This window comes from Canis lupus, chromosome X (assembly GCF_003254725.2).
Source record: "Canis lupus dingo isolate Sandy chromosome X, ASM325472v2, whole genome shotgun sequence".
Classification (NCBI taxonomy): Eukaryota; Metazoa; Chordata; class Mammalia; order Carnivora; family Canidae; genus Canis; species Canis lupus.
The window spans coordinates 45,070,328-45,091,424 of record NC_064281.1 but is presented as its reverse complement, the minus strand read 5'-3'; the positions used below and the strand labels follow the sequence as shown (position 1 = coordinate 45,091,424).

The following is a 21,097-nucleotide window of genomic DNA, read 5'->3' as shown; positions in this document are numbered from 1 at the left end:
TTATATGTCACACATCTCAGTAGTGCTGGGAGAGGAGTACATAACTTCTTTTTAAAAAGGGCTAATATCTGTCAACACTTAAAGTTGAACCCAGAGTGCTGGACTGAACCTATCCTCCTCTGTGGACTCCATAAAACACTTTGCTGGTTATACAGTCTGGCTTGTCTGTAACAGAATTTCTAGCATTAGCATCAGTCAGTTTTCTGGTGTGGATCTTAAGACAGCCTGATCAGTTCTGTAGGAACAGTAATTAGTATATCTTCCACCTGTGCTTTGAGTCTTATTCTATACTACTTTTCCTCCCAACCCCCGCCCCTCCCCACCACCTTGGCTTCCCTGCCACTTAGTCTAACACATGGGACGTGGTAGGCAGTCACTTCATACTGAATTAATGTCTCCTTGATATCCCCGATCATCTATATAGTAGGGCTTTGGACTAGGTCAGTGATTCTCACCCACAGTTCTTGCCTTCACCTTGATTTAATGCACTACATGCCCTATAATATATTCATTATATACTACTATATATACTAAGCATTGAGGGATCTAGAGAATTAGAAGAAGTGTATACCACAACAGTTCAAGCAGCCTTCCTCCACACAAGATGGTGGGGGTGGGGGGATGGGCATCTTTTTCCCTCACTGCCTCACTCCGTTTAAAAACTACTGGACTTGAGGGGTGGAGATGATTGCAGGCCCTTCCACTTCTCTTCATAAGTAGGCATTGGGTCTGACTTTTCCTCATACTCCTTTCTTCCTGACCCACAGCACGGTATTAGTCCTTGCCTAGTGTCAGGAAAAATTAATTGTAGGAGTGGAAGAGGATCCTTAAGGATTTAGACAGCTAAGATATATATATATATAGATTATATATATATGTATATAGATTATATATATGTACTGTATATATCTATATATATGGCTGTTTAATCCTTACCTCTTTTTAAGAAAACTTGAATACAGATTTTTAAACATGTGCTCTTTGCTTCCAGCTCCACAGCATTTGTCCTGCTCATGGCTCGCCAGCTGCTGCTTCACCCCCCACCCCCATCCCCTACCCTGCCCCTCCTATAGGTGGTTCCCAGCATCTCCAGACTCTTTGGACTTGGCAGTATCCCCTCAATCCAAGGCATCTGATTTTCATATTCTCATGCTGGCAGGTTGCAGTTTAGCCAGCTGAAGCTCCCCAAGGAGCTATCTTTAGCCCAACCCCTCCCCCCTTCCCCTTTGGTGGAAGGCGGCCATTTCTTTTTATAGCTATATAGTGTAAGTATTTATTTTCATTATAAAAGAAACCTACCCCCTTTTCAGAAGATGGAAATTTAAAGTGGTCATCCCTATTTCCTCCACACTTTGATACATTTCTGTTATTCTCCTATGTAAATTTTGACATAACAATAATTAGTGTGTGGATTTTATCATCTCTTTTTAAGTTTAATGATCTAGAACAGCACTGTCCAGTTTGGTAGCCACTAGCCACATGCGGCTGCTGAGCACTTGAAACAAGGTTAATCTCATCTGAAATGTGCTGAAAGTATAAAACACATTGGATGTCAAGACTTAGTATGATAATATCTCACGAATACTTTTTTATGTACCATTTGATACATTGAAATGGTAATATTGTGGATATATTAAATAAAATACATTGAAGTTAATTTCACCTGTTTCTTTTTACTTTTTTAATGTGGCTACTAGAGAATTTAAAAGTACTTATGTGGCTGGTGCTATATTTCTGTTGGACAGTGTTGATCTAGAATGATTTTTGCTGCCTTAGTATAAACTGTTTATAACTATCTCTTTAAAAAAAACCTTATTGCAGTATAATTTCCATAAAATTCACCCATTTTAAGCACACACAGTTCAGTGATTTTACAGAATTGTGCTACCATCACCACAATCCAGTTTTAGGACATTTATCACCCCAAAAAGATCCTCATGCCCTCTTGTAGTCACTCTCCATTCTAACTCCCTAGCTCCAGGCAACCACCAGTCTGCCTTCTGTCTCTAGAGATTTCACTTTTCTGGAGAGTTCACGTGAATGGGATAATATGTGGTCTTTTGCATCCAGCTTGTTTCACTTAATATTTTCAAGGTTTGTCCACGTTATAGCATGTGTCAGAACTCCATTCCTATTTATGGTGGAATAATATATTTTATGGAAGTACCACATTTTGTTTATTCATTCACCACTTGATGGCTGTTGGGGTAATTTTTAACAGCTGCAGAATGTGAGGAGAGCTTTATGAGCTAACCACATAGAAAGTGGTGAAGGGATATTGATTGCCAAAGTGAGGGTGCAGGCTGAGATGAAGAGTCAGGAGCCTTAAGTTCTCTTTCTGGCTCTGCTATTTGAAGCTTCTCTCGGACTCAGTTTTCATATCTATAAAATTACAGCTGGGTCTAGATCATTTAGCAGGTGTTGCTAGAACTCCTTCTGTGTACAAGGCCTCTGGCCAACATCTTGGAGACAAATAAACCAGTCCTTGCCTTCGGGTATGTGCAGTTGAGTGGAGCTTGGAGGTGAATAAATGTTAGAGGTGCTTCAAAAGAACAACAGACTGGGTCGCTAGGAAGAGGGAGTCAGGAAAGCCATTTGTGGAAGTGGTGATCTTTGGGGGAAGGTGAGAGTTGGCCCATTGGAGCCGTGGCTTCATCATGTGGACATGGGGTTTCAGGTCAAGGGTTCTCAGCAGGGGCCTTGCTGATCAGATTTGCATTTTTTGAAAGATCATTCTAGTGCTTGGTAATGGAGGCCAGTGCAGTAATCCAGGCAAGAAATGCTGATGTTACCCCTCAATAGGGGTAGATTTGAAAAGAAAATGTATTGGAGGTGGGAGCTGATGTATGACCTGAATAAATGTGGAGATGTATTCATGATTGGGAAGATTCAATATTGTGAGGATGTTAATTCTCTCCACATTATTCTAGAATCCTAGCAGAGGAATTGTTGGGTTGAAGGGTATAAACATTTTATACCTTGATCTAATTAGCAATTTGATTTTCCAGATAGTAGAAGTTACTGGTCCCATTACCAACCTATTGGTACAGGTCCCATTACCTGTACCTATTTAACTGTGTGTTCATCAGCATTGAATGTTCATCTTAATGAGACTTTTAAAGATGGCAAATTAAACACACACATGGCTGCTTCCATTCCTTACTGAAACCACTTAAACAGCACAGTTTCTTTTTTTTAAGGTTTAAAAAATTACTAAAATGGAGAAAATGAGACGATACAATAAAATTCTTGAAACTAAAAAACGGATGAGGAAACTGAGTCTTAAGCCAGTATTGAGACATCTGAGAACCAACCAGCCTGATTTATACCTCAGAATATCCCCCAAAGGTTCAGTAGTCAGTGACACCAGGTATTCTGGGAGGAAGGATGAATGAGGTGAAAATAAGGATTGGTTCATGTCTATATAGGAAGCTGTGAGATTCCCCTCCCACACTGGGCAGCTGGAAATGTGACCCTTCCTCACTAAAGTAAAAGACTTTACTTTTGAAGAGGTTAAAACGTCTCTGGACTGAGGTCTTCTAGGTACTGTTGAGGGTGGAGGTAGAGTGAAAATAGTAGGATTCATCGTTGTATACATAGTGGATGCTGAGGTTTCCAGCCATCTTCTTCCACTTGGCTCTCAGAACATTGGCAGCCAGATCTTTTTCCTTCAGCCAAAAAAATGGGAGAGTTTTCTCTGGAGAATCTCAGCAGCCTTAAAAGAAAGACCTAGAGTTTCCCAAACTGAATGGCACTTCCAGATCGCCCTACAGTGAAGCTCACAGTTGACAGACTTCACCTATATACTCAGAACTTCCATTCAGCTTTTCCATTTCTTACTCTTAAAAGTTGACAGTCACAGATAAACAAACAGCCGAGGAACCTCTAGAAAACAGAACCAAACAAGGCAACTTGGATAAATAGGTTGGGCAGGCAGAGAATTAAACTTCAAAAAGAAAAGGGAAAGAAACCTCAAGATCTTCAGAGATAAGGGTGCCTGGGTGGCTCAGTTGGTTAAGCATCTGCCTTCGGCTCAGGTCATGATCCAGGGGTCCCGGGATTGAGCCCCATGTCAGGTTCCCTGCTCAGTGCGGGGGAGCCTGCTTCTCCCTCCTCCTTGCTCATGCACTCTGTCTTTAGAGAGGAGTATATAGCGCAAACAGGATACTATTTGAAAACATCCTGAGAACAGAAAAGAGCTCTTAGAAATTATAGTAAAAGTGGAAGAAAAAAGTTTAGAAGATAAATGGTTAAGGAAATCTCTCAGAAAATAGAATAAAAAATAAAGATGGGAAATGGTAAAGTTGAAAGAAAATTTGTTCAGGATGTTCAGTATTCAAATAATGAGTTCTGAAAAGAGAATAGATGAAAACAGAAGCAAATCATTAATGAAATTCAAGAACATTTCCCTGAATCAGAAGATTAAGTTTTCAGAATCAAAGGGCCAGCCCAGGACATGAATGAAAATAGATGCATACCAAGGTATATCTGATGAATTTATATATCAAACACTGGGGTCAGAAAAGTCCTACAAGCTTCCTGAGAGAGAAAACAAGTTTAATTCAAAGCATTAGAGACCAAAATGGCTTAAGACTTCAAAAACAACACTAGAAGACTAAAGCCATGCCTTTTTTTTCCCTCAAGATTTTATTTATTCATGAGAGACCGAGAGAGAGAGAGAGAGAGAGAGAGGCAGAGACACAGAGTAGCAAGCTCCCCACAGGTAGCCCGATATGGGGCTCAGTCCTGGGACCCCAGGATCACACCCTGGGCCAAAGGCAGACGCTTTAACCACTGAGCCACCCAGGCGTCCCGAGCCATGCCTTTACGTTGGCTTTCAATTTAGAATTCTATAAGGTCAAATTATGAAGCACTAGAGTAGAATAGAGACATATTTGAAAAAAAGTTCTTCCCATCATTTCCTGGGAAGCTAGTGGAGGATGTACTCAAGTATAGTGAAAGAATAAATACCAAGAGAGGAAGACCTGGGATCTAGGGAATGGAAGAGATCATCGTGGGAAAGTGAAGGTCCAGGGAGGACAGATGGTTTGGGTTGGAACAGATCATAAGACTGCTACAGAAAGGTGAGAAGTGATAGGCAAGAGGAGGGTTAGACACTTGTTAAAAGGTTGGGATTGGATTACTAATACATGCACAGAAAACTAAGCAAACTGAGAAATAATAGGCTATCCTTAAAGTCTAGAGGCATTTTATTTAGGGCTGTCAAGGTAAATGCCAAAATAATCAGAAGAGGTGAAAGTGATTTGCTCTGGGGATTGGAGAATCCTGGGCCTGCTGATTTTCAAACAAATCTTGTAGAACATTTGGCTCTTGGAACTGCATGTGTGACTGATAAAAATAATTTTTAATGAAAAGTGATATATTGCATTTTTATAAAAATTACAAGGAAAGTTGAAATATGTTGGTATGTACATTTCCTACTTTTGACTCAGATCTTCCTGTTGCTGCCAAGGTAAACTTCAACTTTGAGAGCAGAGGCCAGTTGTCCTTCCTTTTAGAATCGGAGGATCTGAGGATCTGTCCTCACACTGTTCCTTCAGGCTCTCCTTTTTTCTCCTTAAGGATCCTGCACTTAAATCAGGTTTCTCCCAACTGTGGAAAACTGTCTCCATGACCTTGGCTGCCTTCTTCCCCAGGTTGTCCGCACAAACCAGTGTGCAGGAGAATTCGTCATTACCTTCCCTCGTGCTTACCACAGTGGCTTCAACCAAGGTTACAACTTTGCAGAGGCTGTCAACTTTTGCACTGCTGACTGGGTGAGTCTGGAGTGTGGTGGGCTGGCTGACAGGGAGAAGCAGGAGGGTTGTGGGGAAGCTGAGGCACCCTGGCCTTCAGACTTGGCCACACTCATCCTTGAATCTGCCCACAGTTGCCGGCTGGTCGCCAGTGCATTGAGCACTACCGCCGACTCCGAAGATACTGTGTCTTCTCCCACGAGGAGCTCATCTGTAAGATGGCCGCCTGCCCAGAGAAGCTGGACCTGAACCTGGCAGCAGCTGTGCATAAGGAGATGTTCATCATGGTGCAAGAGGAGCGGCGCCTACGAAAGGCTCTGCTTGAGAAGGTAGGGTGAAGGGGAAAGTGCCCTGAACTAGGTACCCTATCCTGGCAGAAGTGGGAGAAGGAAGAAATAGATGTACCCTCTCTTCTTGGGGTGTAGTAAAAAAAGAACTGGATGCATCTGGGTTGGAAATCACATTCCATTCTCTGCCATTTATCAACAGCCATGAGCAAGTTAATTTACTTCACTGTCTATATCCATATCTGAAAAATGAGTATTATAATGTTTATCATTTTGGATAGTCAAGTAGATTAAAGATTATGTTTGTTAAGTAACTGACCCATAGCAAGTGCTGGTGTCGCTGCTATTTGTCATCTGTTTAAATAACCCAACAGCACTGACGGGCACATGAAACCCCCACTGCAGGTTACTTAACCTCTCATGGTCTCACTTCCCTGCTCTGTAAAATGTAAAGCTTGAGGAAGGTTATTTACATCAAAGTATCTATTAATTGTACTTGCATTGTAACAGCTGCTTTTATTCGTAATTTTAATTCATGAAAAAAGAGATTGAAATATGGAACATTTCTTAGGAAATGTCATCTTAGTACATTCAAATGATTCAGTAGCTCAAACCAGGGTGATACTACCAAACACAAGGCAGTCCTTCTTTAATTTAATTAAATTTAATTAATTAATTTTTTCTTTTTTAAAAACTTAGAGAGGGAGTGAACAAGAGAGAACACAAGCCAGGAGGAGGGCCAGAGAGAGAGGGAGAAGCAGACTCCCCACTGAGCAGTGATCCTGATGCAGGGCTCAATCCTAGGACCCTGGAATCATGACCTGAACTGAAGGCAGCCCCTAACCAACGGAGCCACCCAGGCATCCCTATTTTATTTTACTTTTTAAGGCAGTGTTCCTTTAATAGATTTCTCATAAGCATGTGGTCAGTTGTGTTTGTAGATGAGTGGGATTGCTACTCATGTAGTTCAGTGGCCTTCTTAAAGCTCCACACCTGCCCTGTTAGATAAGTGACTTAGTGAGAGTCCTTCATAGTATTACAAAGGAATGCTCGTCCTGAGGGACCCCTTGCTGTCCATTTAGGATAATACTTTCTTATTTTAAAGCTCATTTATAACTTTCCCATGAGCATGGGCTGTAAGGAGAATTGCAGCTATGGTAATGTTGAAAGTCTGTGGTGTTAGTTGGTAAGCCCCGGGTCTTTTCCAGGCATCATTTTCTCTCTCTGTTCAGTGCTATTATTAAATGATGACTCTGGGGTTGTACCAGACTATAAGAAGCCAAAGCAAGGTGGGAAGACTAGGTATTCTCATCCTGATGTTGAAAATTTTTTATACTTGGCTCTTACCTTAGAGGAGGGTTCTGAACCCCATAGTCTTAAAAATCTGTAAAAGATTGTGTGTGTGTGTGTACTTTTATGAGGAGAGGGTGTGTGTGTGTGTGTGTGTGTGTGTGTGTGTGTGTGTGTTTGAGTACTTTTATGAGGAGAGGGCTCCTAGCTTGCATCCAATTCTCAGAGGAGTCTATGATTCCTTTGGAATATCCAGAAGTGAGATTGCTAGATCATAGGGTAATTCTATTTTGAATTTTTTGAGGAATGTACATACTGTTTTCCAGGTAGCTGCATTGATTTACATTCCCACCAATAGGGCACGAAGGTTCCCTTTTCTTCACATCCTTGCTAATACTTATTTCTTGTCTTTTTGGTAATAGCCATTCTGACAGGTGTAAAGTGATACCACATTATGGTTTTGATTTGCATTTCCCTGATGTTCGTCACATGGAGCATCTTTTCATGTACCTCTTGGCCATTTGTATCTCCTTGGAAAAATGTCTGTTCAGGTTCTCTGCCTATTTTCTTATCGCTTGTGGGGGTGGTTTTTGCTGTTGATGTTGGGCGAATTCCTTATATGTTTGGATATTAGCTCTTTACCAAATAGATGGTTTACAAATACTTTCTCCTGTTCTATAGGTTTCCTTTTTATTTTGTTCATGATTTCTTTTGCTGTGCAGATACTTTATAGCTTAATGTAGTCCCATTTACGTAATTTTGCTTTTTGCTTTTTGTTGCTTGTGCTTTAGGTGTCCTATCCAAGAAGTCATTGCCAAGATCACAGGTCAAGGAACTTTATCGCTGTTTTCTTCTAGGAGTTTTACGGTTTTAGGTGTTAAGTCTTTAATCCATTTCAAGCTAATTTTCTTGAGTGGTGTAAGGACCAAAAATCATTCTTCTATATGTGGTTACTCAGTTTTCTCAGTGCCATTTATTGATGAGACTGTCCTTTTCCTATTGAGTATTTCTAGCTCTCTTATCAAATGTTAGTTGGCTGGGATCCCTGGGTGGCACAGCGGTTTGGCGCCTGCCTTTGGCCCAGGGCGTGATCCTGGAGACCCGGGATTGAATCCCACATCGGGCTCCCGGTGCATGGAGCCTGCTTCTCCCTCTGCCTGTGTCTCTGCCTCTCTCTCTAACTATCATAAAAAAAAAAAAAAAAAAAAAGTTAGTTGGCTGTGTATGCAAGTGTTTATTTCTGGGCTCAATTTTGTTCCACTGACTGGTCTGTGTGTCTGTTTTTAAGCAAGTACCATACTGTTTTAATGACTATAGCTTTGTAGTATAGTTTGAGATCAGGAAGTATGATGCCTCCAGCTTTGTTCTTCTTTCTCAAGGTCAAGGTTGTTTTGGCTTTTAGGGGTCTTTTGTGCCTCCACTAATTCTAAATGTTAAAATACTTTACTAAGTCCTTAGTTGCCGTACCTTTGTTAATCTTCATGACAATACAATGAGGGTATATTATCTCCCATTTTATAAGACAGGGAAACGGAAACAGAGAGGTGTAAATAATGTATTCCATATCATACAACCAGTAAGTAGCAGAGAGGGATTTGTAATATACAGCGGACTCATCTGATGCAGAGGTTAGACGTTACAGTCAATATAGAACGAAAACTTAGCCAGAATTTCCCTTTAAAAATCCCTACAACTAGCCATAATGCATAGCATTATACTGTCTTTTAGTATAATGAAAAGCAAAGCTGGCTTTTCTTCCATTTTTGGAACAGAATGCTTTTTTTCATCTGAGTAACAGATGAAGTGATTGGCATAGGTTTGGAAGCCATGTTGTTGAAAAAAAAATTTATCTTTAAACACTGGACACAAGCACAGAATTTTATTTCTGTGAGTTTTATATGTGTGTGCAGTGTGTCCTGTCTGCCAAGCTGCCAGCATGGTGCCTGGAACACTGGGTGCTGAATGACTGGAAGCCAGCATTGTTCCCCTTGTACGCAGTTCTCTTGGCCACTCCCACATATTGCCACCTCTCTGGTGCCTTGGCCCATCACTTTCCTCACCCTCTCTTACCCTAAAGGCCCTTTCTGCTGATCTGAATCTTACCTCATTTTTTTTTTCCTCTCAGCCCACACTGATCTTGCCCTGGTTCATCCGATTTCCCCAGTTTCGAGAGTTTGAACTTCACAGAGGTAGTCTATTCTGTGGAGTTTGGCCTCCACAACTCTCAACCCAGATTATTAGAGTCTTAATGCAGGGCTCAGCTGTGGCAGAGACAGGGCCATATCTGCAGCCCCGTTCTGATTCTGTATAATGTGTGTGGGTTGAATTTGCCCCCAGGGCATCACAGAAGCTGAGCGAGAGGCTTTCGAGCTGCTCCCAGATGATGAGCGCCAGTGCATCAAGTGCAAGACCACGTGCTTCCTGTCAGCCCTGGCCTGCTATGACTGCCCAGACGGCCTTGTCTGCCTTTCCCACATCAATGACCTCTGCAAGTGCTCCAGTAGCCGGCAGTACCTGCGGTGAGCAGGGAGGGGGCCTACTAAGGAAGTGGGCTGAGGCAGGGATGCAGAGAGCTGGGCTAGATGTGTGCTTCCTTGCTGTCTGCCTGCAGGTATCGATACACCTTGGATGAGCTCCCTGCCATGCTGCATAAGCTGAAGGTTCGAGCCGAGTCCTTTGACACCTGGGCCAATAAAGTTCGAGTGGCCCTGGAGGTGGAGGATGGGCGGAAGCGCAGTGAGTGATGGGGGGATGGAGGGACTGCACAGGCAAGTTCTCTTCCCTTTTCTTCTGTACCCCCACCCCCACCTCCTTCCTCTCCCTTTACTCAATACTGCCTACTCCTTGCTGCTTCCATTCTCTCCCCAGGCCTTGAAGAGCTGAGGGCACTAGAGTCTGAGGCCCGTGAGCGGCGGTTTCCTAACAGCGAGCTGCTGCAGCGACTAAAGAACTGCCTGAGCGAGGCGGAGGCTTGTGTGTCCCGGGCTCTGGGACTAGTCAGCGGCCAGGAGGCTGGGTATGGCAGTGGGGGGTGTCGGGCTCAGATAGCCTGCTGAGGAGCCCGCGCCTAGGAGTAGACTCTGAGTGCCATTGAGCAGATGACATCAGCAGGAAGCTGACAAGCACTGCAGTGCAAGGTGGCCTAAGATGTTGGGAGGGCAAGGAGATCAGGCAGCTAGAATGGAGAAGAGTGCCTTGGTGCTGGGAAAGCTAGAAATTGTTCTTTTTATCAGTATCTGGAGATTTCAGACAGGCCAAGGGATTTTGTGGGCAGGGAGGAGTTGTGGAAGGTTTAGGGACAAGAAAAGGACACAGAAGCAAAAACCTGATCAGAGAGTTCACAGTAAAGGATGGGTTGAAAAGTCCAGCTTCTGTTACAATCATTTAATTTCTAGACTCCCCCCCCCCCCCGCAAATATATCCTATATCCCACCCTCCCCCCATCATTCTTTGCTCCCATCATATGAATGTGCTGATATCTTAAAACCCTCCCTCTAACCTGGACAGTTGGGGGCACTGTGAGTAGGAGAGCTCAAGGTGGGCAGGTATGAGGAAAGGTGTTGGATCTGAGCATGGAGATGGAGGGAGGGAACTCGGCTTGGACCTGAAACCCCACATGTGAAACTCCACAGCCCCCATAGGGTGGCTGGTCTACAGATGACCCTGGCTGAGCTCCGGGCCTTTCTGGACCAGATGAACAACCTGCCTTGTGCCATGCACCAGATTGGGGATGTCAAGGTGAGGAGGAGTGTACTCAGAGTGCTGATGAGGGTTCAGGGGGATTGGGAGACCTGAGCAGCAGGCCACTCTTGGCTATTTTCAAAAAGCATAAGGTGTTTGGGCAAGATAGCATGCACATGTGAGAGAAACAGGAGCTAGGAGGCAGAGGAGGCTTATGGGGCAGGTGACAAGATGCGGAATCAAGGGAAGGTGTCCTGGTGGAGGTAGAAGAGGAGAAAGGAATGAGGATGTCTTTGGGCCTGGAAAGCTAAGTCAAATTCATTAAGGGAGAGGAGAGGTGGGATGAAGAGGGCCGTGGACACCAGTGAGAGTGTAGGGGTTTGTGAGAAGGCCAAGCATAGCAGAGTGTTTTTAGGGCAGGGAGGTCTCCTGGTGTTAGACCTCAGAATCCTCTGGGGACTTAAACCATAGATTCCTGGCCAAACCCTATTAATACTCTAAGATCCCTGGGTGGGGCCCAGGAATCTGTTTAACAAATTCCCTGGGGTATTCTGACAGGCAGTGAGTGTTAGGAACCATTGTCTTAGGGCATGGTAAAAGAGGAGAGCGCAGCCAGTGTTAGATGCTCTTCCCAAATACTGGAGGGTGAGAAGGTAGATGGGGCAAAGGTATTTGGTGGTGGGACCTCTAAGTGGCCCCAGCTGAGGAGTTTGTTCTTCCATCTGTATCCTGGTAGGGTATTCTGGAACAGGTGGAGGGCTACCAGGCTGAGGCCCGTGAAGCCTTGGCCTCACTGCCTTCCAGTCCAGGGCTACTGCAGTCCCTTTTGGAGAGGGGGCAGCAGCTTGGGGTGGAGGTGCCTGAGGCCCAGCAGCTCCAGCGGCAGGTGGAACAGGCACGATGGCTGGATGAAGTGAAGCGGACGCTGGCCCCTGCGGCCCGAAGGGGCACCCTGGCTGTTATGCGGGGACTGTTGGTTGCGGGTGCTAGCGTAGCCCCTAGCCCTGCTGTCGATAAGGCCCGGGCTGAGCTGCAGGAGCTGCTGACCATTGCTGAGCGCTGGGAGGAGAAAGCCCACCTCTGCCTGGAGGCCAGGTAGGTCTAGCCTCCACCCCTCCCTCCTCTGCCCCAACCTTCAAAGTTTAGTGGAAGAGCTGACAGTGATTCCCATGGGTGTCCTTGGGTACCAGACTCTGGTGTTGGTGTATTGACTTTCTTCCCCTTTTTTAGTTCCCTAGCTTCTCTCTCTCTCTTTTTTTAAAACTCCGTGTATACATAGAGGCAGAGATAAGCTTATGGGGAAGCAGGGATGGACAGGTACAGAGATGTATAGTGGACTAACTCCACAGGCTCACGTGGGCACACACACACACAAGTACAAGTACATCTGCACAAGTACTAACAGGCAGATGGACAGATGTTGATAGAAGCCACACACTGCAGTGCCAGATCACTAACACTGGTTGTATAGGCAGCATGAACAGGCTGATAGCCTGGTAGATGAGCAGAGGCACGAAGGCTATGGCAGAAGTTGGGTGGGTGCGTGCAGTCTGGAGCAAGCAGGGACTGGCAGCCCCCTGTAGGCAGAATGCTAGCAAGTAGGCCCAAGTGGCAGCTCCGGGGGCCCATGCTGATATATCTGGTAGTCAGTTCAGGCTGCTGCTCAGGCAGATCACTCTAGACTCAGGCCTCTTTTTCCCTTATCTTTAGGCAGAAGCATCCACCAGCCACGCTTGAGGCCATAATCCATGAGGCAGAAAACATCCCAGTTCACCTGCCTAACATCCAGGCTCTTAAGGAGGCTCTTGCTAAGGCCCGAGCCTGGATTGCTGATGTGGACGAGATCCAAGTGAGGACCCTATTGCCCCCTGACCATCCACCCTAGACCTTCACTCCTGCCAGGAGGGCTGGCATGCATTTGGCTGTGCTGAGTTGGGTTGGCTAGAGAAGCAGGCACAGTACATTGAGAGGAGGCAAAACGTGCTTGGCGGCAAGCAACGTGAGGAGGGCTCACAAGGCCAGCCTGAGGGTGGAGAGGTTGTGGAGAGGGTCAGAATGATAGGGGCAGGGAGGATGGAAGAGGCAGACCACAACAGAATGATCAGTCTGATGGTCATGGAGGCTGAATGCGGGGTGGAGCCACTGAATGTGGGAGTTGTAGGAGTGCTTTCCTTAGGATGATCCCTGTTCTGTTCTGCCCAAAGACCGCAAATCTGGTGCCTCTTCGCAGCTCTGGGCTGAGCACAGAATGACATCCATGGATGTTGACAAGTTGACTTGAGCTTTCTCTTGCCCCTGTCCCAGAATGGTGACCACTACCCCTGCTTGGATGACTTAGAGGGCCTGGTGGCTGTGGGCCGGGACCTCCCTGTGGGATTGGAGGAGCTAAGACAGCTAGAGCTGCAGGTACTGACAGCGCACTCCTGGAGGGAGAAGGCCTCCAAGACCTTCCTCAAGAAGAATTCTTGCTACACTCTGCTAGAGGTGAGGCCTGGACCCTGACCCACAGCCTCTCCAGCCTCCGGCCCAGCTGCTATGAGATGGCTTCTAGGAGAACATGGGGCTTTGGGTGCACTGGGAGTGAGGGGTAGGGGAAGTTGAGGCATCTGCACCCTGTCTGCCTGCCTTAGGTGCTCTGCCCATGTGCAGATGCTGGCTCAGATAGCATCAAGCGCAGCCGGTGGATGGAGAAGGAGCTGGGGTTGTACAAATCTGACACAGAGCTTCTGGGACTGTCTGCGCAGGACCTCAGGGACCCAGGCTCTGTGGTAAGGAACTGGGGCCTGTGGTGATCAGTGTCTGAGTAGGGCAGCCGTAGGCAGACCACTTGCTCCCTGGGCCTCTCACTTCTCCTGGTTTGGGAGTAGGGTGTTAAGGGTGTCCAAGAAGGGAGGGGATGGGCTGCTGACCTCCTCTCCTGCTGTCCTGGGTATACCAGATCGTGGCCTTCAAGGAGGGGGAACAGAAGGAGAAGGAGGGCATCTTGCAGCTACGTCGCACCAACTCCGCCAAGCCCAGTCCTCTGGCATCATCAGCCACGGCTTCTTCTGCAACCTCTGTCTGTGTGTGTGGGCAGGTGCCAGCTGGGGTGGGAGCTCTGCAGTGTGACCTGTGTCAGGACTGGTTCCATGGGCGATGTGTGTCGGTACCCCGCCTCCTCAGCTCCCCGAGGCCCAGTCCCACCTCATCCCCACTGCTGGCCTGGTGGGAGTGGGACACCAAATTCTTGTGTCCACTGTGCATGCGCTCACGGCGCCCACGCCTGGAGACCATCCTGGCACTGCTGGTAGCCCTGCAGAGACTGCCTGTGCGGCTGCCTGAGGGTGAAGCCCTGCAGTGTCTCACAGAGAGGGCCATCAGTTGGCAAGGCCGTGCCAGGCAGGCTTTGGCCTCTGAGGATGTGACTGCTCTGTTGGGACGGCTGGCTGAGCTTCGCCAGCGGCTGCAGGCTGAACCCAGACCTGAGGAACCCCCTACCTACCCTCCAGCCCCTGCCTCTGACCCTCTCAGAGAAGGTAGTGGCAAGGATATGCCCAAGGTGAGCTGCCCACCCCAGTTCTTGCCCTCCAATTACCATCTCCTAGCCCCCTCCCCCATTTAGGCTCTAAGCCCTGTCCCTGCTCTCTGACTTCTGATCTTTCTTGACCCGGCCTCCCTTCCCCCTTGTGCATTCTGTCCAGATCCCCAGACTGCTCCCTGCCACAACCTTTGCCCTCCTCCTCCAGGAGACAGAATGTCCCGAGTCTGGGGTTGGTGGGAGCCCGGTTCTCTAGTTACCGCTACCCATCCTTGCTCTCCTTGATAGGTCCAGGGGTTGCTAGAGAACGGAGATAGTGTGACCAGTCCTGAGAAGGTAGCCCTGGGGGAAGGCTCAGGTAAGAGAGGTAGGTCTAGGTGTGGGTAGGCTGTTTCTTGGGTATTCCCAGTGACCCATGGGGTCCTCGGCTCTGTAGTGAGGCTACAACCGGGAGCAGCTTCTAACCCAGCCTGTCCCCTCAACCCCCTAGACCTGGAGCTGCTGTCCTCGCTGTTGCCACAGTTGACTGGCCCCGCATTGGAGCTGCCTGAGGCCACCCGGGCCCCTCTGGAGGAGCTTATGTTAGAAGGGGACCTGCTTGAGGTAACCCTGGATGAGAACCACAGCATCTGGCAGTTACTGCAGGCCGGGCAGCCTCCAGACATGGAGCGGATCCGCACACTTCTGGAGGTGAGGACAGGGATCATGGATAGGGCCAGGAGGTCAGGCCAAGGAGGCAGGGAGCCCAGGCCTGACCACTTGCCCACACCTCTTTCTGCCTGTCTGATCACAGCTGGAGAAGGCAGAGCGCCATGGGAGCCGGGCACGGGGCCGGGCATTGGAGAGGCGGCGACGGCGGAAGGTGGATCGGGGTGGGGAGGGCGATGACCCAGCCCGAGAGGAGCTAGAGCCAAAGAGGGTACGGAGCTCAGGGCCAGAGGCCGAGGAGGCCCAGGAGGAGGAGGAGCTGGAGGAGGAGACTGGGGGTGAGGGCCCCCCCCAAACCCTGCCCACTACTGGCAGCCCCAGCACCCAGGAGAACCAGAATGGCTTGGAGCCTGCGCTGGCCACTTCAGGCCCCTCAGCCCCTTTCTCTACTCTGTCTCCTCAGCTGCATGTGCCCTGCCCACAGCAGCCACCTCAGCAACAGTTGTGACAGTGGCTGAGCCTAGCACAGACCCCCCAACAAAGACCCCCCCCCCCTTGGCCTCAAGGATCCTCTTTCTGACCATCAAGCCTGCTTCTTGGGAGGTGGGCAAGTAGGGGGGATGGCCACCCCCCACCCCCCAAGCCCATCCCTGAATCCCTTGACTTTTATATTCTGACTCCAAGGTATTGTTCAGACCTCAGCTCCTGGGGGCCGGCCCCTGGAGTCCCCCTCCCTGGTAGCCTCTAACCAGCATTCCCAGACACCTGAGGCAGATAGACAGATGGATAGGCAGGTGGGCAGGGGGGTGGCTGGGGCTGGGCCAGCACCATTCCAGAGACAAGGCCAGTGCATATGCAAACTGGGGGAAACTCCTCTCCCTTCTCTCCCCAGTTCTGGCCCTGGCCAGGCCATGCTACACTAACCTCACCTCCCTCTCACTCTTTCTCCTCTCCCCTTTTCCTGCCTCCCCCCCATCCCACTTTCTCCCTCCTTCTCTCTCCTTCTCTCTCCTTCTCTCTCCTTCCTCCCCCCTTCCCCTGACTGTTCTACCCAGGAGGAGGAAACTTCACATAGCCGTGCTCACAGTTGTTTATTTTCAATGAATTTGGTTGGGGAGCTGAGCAGGCTCCCTATGATCTGAAGAAAGCTTTTGGTGCTTGTCCTCACAACCACCTCAACCTTCTCTCCCTGTCCTGCCCTGTCTTCTTTCCTCCTCCTGGGTTCATGTTGTAATAAAAGAAGATTGTTGGTGTGTAATTAATTTGTTCAAAAAAAAAAAAAAAAAAAAGAAAGAAACAAGAAACTTGGTTCCAACTGAAGCCTATTTTAATTTTATTTTATTATTTTCCTCTTGTTAGAAATAAAACCCTTAGCAACATTTTTTGGAAATATGTTTCTGAAGTGCATTTCTCTTTGAAGGGGGAGAACAGTGCCTCCATCACCTGTCAGTGGAGCAGCTGCAGTGCTGGCGGGAGCACTAGGGCTGAAGCCTGGGAGCTCTGGGTTCTGAAAACAAGTTCTACCAGGTTCTCCTTACCTGTGGGCAAGACATCCTGAGGCTCCCCTACCCATCCCCAGACCAGTTTTCCCCATCTTCCAGCAGATGGGCCTGACAACCTCGCAACTAAGCTTCTGCCATAGCCCCCTCCAACTTTATGCCCTCTGGTCTGTCCTCATGCCCCCTGCCCCCAGGGGGATTTTTGGTTTTGGCTTTATTGAGACATAATTTATACATCATAACATTTACCTGTTTTTAAATGTAAAATTCAGTGATTTAGAGGGATGTTTCCAAAGTACAGATCTCATCATGTCACTCTTGCTGCTTAAAACCATCCGTGATGCTTTATTGCCCTTAGGATCAAGATTATATTTATGATCTCATTCTTTCTGGAATGCTTTCCTGTCCGACCCATAAGCCATGTTTGGGGAGGCTTCCCTGACTTTTCTCTACCCTAAAGGGTTTTTTCTGCCCCTGTGAATGGAGACTAAAACTCAGATCTATGGTCATTTGCAGCCCAAGTTCACTTTTACAGCTTTATTGTGATATGATTTACATATCCTACAGTTTACCCACTTAAAATATACAATTCAGTGGCTTTTAGTATAATTCTAGTTGTGCAACCATTAATGCAAAAGATTTTAGAATGTTTTTTCATCATTTCAAAATGAAACCACACTCCTTAGGCATCACCCCCCTCCCCGGCCCTTCAACCCTAGGCTACCACTAATCTATATGGATTTGCCTATTTTGGACATTTTATATAAATGGAATCATACAATTTGTGATCCTTTGTGACTGTGTTCTTTCACTTAGCATAATTGTTTCAAGGTGAGTTCACTTTTAAGTGTAGATATGAATGGTATCTTTATATTGGACAGATTTTCCCCCCATCTGGGCTGGTTTTTTTGGTTTTTTTTTTGTTTGTTTGTTTTGTTTTAAGATTTCATTTATTTAGAGAGACAGTATGTGTGGTTCTGTGTGTAGAGGGGAGGGGCAGAGGGAGAGAATCCCAAGCAGACTCCACACTGATTGTGGAGCCTGACATGGGGCTGGATCTCAGGACCCTGACTGAGGTCACAACCTGAGCCGAAACTAAGAGTTGGACACTCAAAATTGACTGAGCCACCCAGGCACTTCCAGAGTCAGGAAAATGAGGGTGTTGGACTAGATCAGGAACTATCAGTACTCTGCCCTTTCTCATCTTGAGTGCTCGCTTAATGGCTTCATTTTGCTCCATTTCTCCCCCTTCCCAAGATTTCCGGTTGATAGGAACCTAGTGATGAATGAGAAGGCCCACCCTCTTCTGGTAGGTTTGATTGGTGGGAGGATCTGGCCAGCCCTGCCTCTAGTCTTCTGGTCAGGAGACACTGGGCTGTATAAGTCAAGGGGAGGGAGGCAGGGGCCAACACATCCCTGCTGGATCCAGTTCAACCCCAGGCCCCAATCTAGGGGGGAAGGGCTGGCTTTTTACCTGCCCACCTGTTTGGAATTGATCATGAAAGCAGGGTTGGAGGAGACAACTCAGAAGAGACAGGCTTGCGAGCTATGATGGACAAGGAAGGGGCTCAGGCTCAGCACTTTACTACCACTCCCACCCCAAGGCTGTCTACCCCTAGAAGTGGCCCAACAGGGGAGGAAAAAGGGTACCTGTGGCCTGCAGCAGCTTCCAGGCCAGCAAGTGCTGGGCCCAGACGGGTCCTTTAGGGTACGACCTGGCCCTCAGCAGTCGGCAGACAACCTTTTCCATCTTGGCACTGCCTGTCCCATTCCTCACAGTGGACCTACATCTGGAGAGTCCTACGGGTGACACCCTAACTGATCCCATAAGACCTAGGTCAAGCGTGGCCTCTTCAGAAAGCTCATTGGTGGCATATATGTCCCCCTTTCTCAGGCACTCACCTAGAAAGGGAGGAGTGATGTGTTGGGGAGGGGTTGGGGAGAGGGGGCAGATGAGTGGGAGATGGAAAAAAGGATCCAGGAAGAAGAGAGTATCTTCACTTTGAAGTAATTTTCTATAGTGACACCTCCTTGCTGCTGTTGCATCCTCCCAAACATGGCTCAGGATGGCTCCCGGGTCTGCAAGTGGCAAAGGTGGGAAGAGACCTCACTTCCATTAGGGACTTACCCCAAGTCTTCTCAGGCCCAACTGACACCTTTCCTCCTTCTAGTGCTTCCAACTGTGCTTTACATGGTGTCTGAAACACTCTGGGATTAACAGGTCTGTCTCTCCTGGGAGCTCCTGGAGGGAAAGCAAGGCCCAGGCCCAAGTCCTCTGTCTTGCACAGAAGGAGGGAGACAGGAGCAACCTCTGAAGCCCCATTGCATATGAACTCTATTCCCTTTGCACTATGTAAACCCCACTGGTAAAGGTGTTAACCTATGAAGGTGGGGTCTAGGGTCCAGGTCCATGGTCACTGGGGGCCTAAAGGAGCAGGCACTGACCATGCTTCTCAGAAGTCCTGAAATTGTTGATGGGAGGAGTTTCAAGACAGACACGAACCCTATCCCTGGGACATTCTTAGGAAAGGGAAGGGAGCAGTTCCTTGTGAACTCCCTCTTGGGTGCCAGCCCCATGTAAGACATTTCACAAAGTTCCTGTAGGACATGTGGGGAAACAGACCCCTGGAAGAATAGGCCTAGTGTGGGCATATCAGCCTGGCAGAGCCAGGATTCCCACCAAATCTCTGAACATACTGCTCTGTGCTACATGATAGAAGGGGTCCAAAGTAATCAGCCTGCACCCAGGAAATACTAGGTAGCGGGGGCTCGTTATCGATCTCTGTCACTGGCAGGTGGGAACTCAGCAATGCTACAGCCAGATTGGCCTTGGTAGGTAAAAGTCCATATTGCTGAACTTGGGCATAACCTTCATGCCTGCCTATATTCATGAAGTATTGTTGAGTAACAAATTATTTCCAAAATTTAGTGGCTTTAAAACTATGCCATTTATCTCACAATTCCTGTAGGTCAGAAATCTGGGCACGACTTAGCTGGGTTCCAATTTTGGGGCCTCACAGGCTGCAGTCAAGGCGTCAGCCAGGGCTACGGTCATCTCAAGGCTCAAATGGGGAAGGATCTGCTTTCAAGCTCACTCACGTGGGTGTTTGCAGGATTCAATTCTTTGAGGGTCTTTGGACTAGGGTCTCAGTTCCTCACTAGCTGTTGGTTGCCCTAAGTTCCTTGTCTTGTGGGCCTCTCTATAGGGCAGCTCACAACACGGCCACTTGCTTCATCAGGCCAGTCAAGTGAAATGAGAATTGCATGAGTGCAGGATGAAAAGTCTTCATGACCCAATCTCTGAAGTGACATCCCATCACTTTTGCAATATTCCACTCATTAGGAGTAACTCACTAGGTTCAGGCCACACTCGAGGGAAAGGGATTACACAAGGGTGCGAATACCAGGAGGTGAAGATCCTTGGTGCCACCTTGGAAACTGATTACTGTAGTTCATTGGCCCCCAGTGACTTGCATCCCTTTCACGCATTCCCACTTCATTTCAGCATCACCTCAAAGTCCAGGATCCCCTCTAAATCAGGACCAGGTGTGAACATGGCTCCGTGTGTATTCCTTAAGTATGGCTCCTTGAGTACTATTTTTCTCCACCTGTAGATCTGTGAAACTTATGACACAAGTTATCAGTCCCCAACACACCCAAGATGCAATGGTGAAACAGGCACAGGATAACTACTACAGACATTTCAGTTCAGAAAGGGAGGAAATGGGAGACACAAGGAAGTCCCTGCTTTATAGCAAGTCTGAAATCCATTTCGGCAAATGGAAGTTCCTTGATTAGGTCATACTCAACTGCAAGGGACATTGGAAAATGTAGTCTGAAGAGGAAACAGGCTTAATGACTACCTAGCTAGTCTCTGCTGCACCTCATAATGTATTTCTCAAAGCCCTTGTAAGAGGAATGTCCACATGGCCAGAAGGTGAGTTAAATGGGTTACACATGATGAGTTAACACCAACATTCTTATTGCCCTAAATATTTGGAGAGCAGCTACATTCACCACTATGCTATCAATACCCTTGGCATTTAGAGATTCCTCCCTCTACATTGTATATCTGGCATCTTTACCTCATTTAACACAGGCTACTGCTGAGTACAGCTTTCAATCAATCAATGGAACAAATCTTAGAAATATTCCTAGCTGCTTCAGCTAGCAGTATATCCAGGATTGCTGATAAGTGCCCCCATATTGAAAAGTTTGACCCTACCAATCAAAAAACTCCCCAGAAGGAAAAGTCCAGGGCCAGAGGGCTTCACAGGCAAATCCTACCAAACATTTAAAGAAGAGTTAATAGGTACCTATTCTCAAACTGTTCCAAAAAATAGAAAAGGAAAACTTCCGAATTCATTCTATCAAGCCAGTATCACTCTGTTACCAAAACCAGATAAAGACACCCACCAC

The 21,097-nt window shown here is 47.4% G+C and overlaps 1 protein-coding gene across 10 annotated transcripts in view; it reads left to right on the top strand.

Moving 5' to 3' along the window:
- KDM5C (lysine demethylase 5C) overlaps nt 1-17,466 on the top strand; it is a 32,039-nt gene extending 14,573 nt beyond the window's left edge. For 5 of the 10 annotated variants that reach the window (XM_049107085.1, XM_049107084.1, XM_025468568.3 and 2 more), the window contains 14 exons: nt 5,658-5,777; nt 5,891-6,085; nt 9,671-9,852; nt 9,945-10,069; nt 10,202-10,349; nt 10,966-11,071; nt 11,751-12,109; nt 12,725-12,863; nt 13,319-13,498; nt 13,645-13,782; nt 13,953-14,552; nt 14,820-14,898; nt 15,022-15,221; nt 15,325-16,569. In XM_049107085.1, coding sequence (XP_048963042.1) covers nt 5,658-5,777; nt 5,891-6,085; nt 9,671-9,852; nt 9,945-10,069; nt 10,202-10,349; nt 10,966-11,071; nt 11,751-12,109; nt 12,725-12,863; nt 13,319-13,498; nt 13,645-13,782; nt 13,953-14,552; nt 14,820-14,898; nt 15,022-15,221; nt 15,325-15,687 — 2,934 coding nt within the window. In that variant the 3' untranslated portion in view covers nt 15,688-16,569. Of the gene's footprint in view, nt 1-5,657; nt 5,778-5,890; nt 6,086-9,670; nt 9,853-9,944; nt 10,070-10,201; nt 10,350-10,965; nt 11,072-11,750; nt 12,110-12,724; nt 12,864-13,318; nt 13,499-13,644; nt 13,783-13,952; nt 14,553-14,819; nt 14,899-15,021; nt 15,222-15,324; nt 16,570-16,599 lie in introns of those variants that run through there. The other 5 variants (XM_049107086.1, XM_025468572.3, XM_025468567.3 and 2 more) reach the window with 2 other exon arrangements.
- The last annotated feature ends 3,631 nt before the right edge of the window (nt 17,467-21,097 follow it).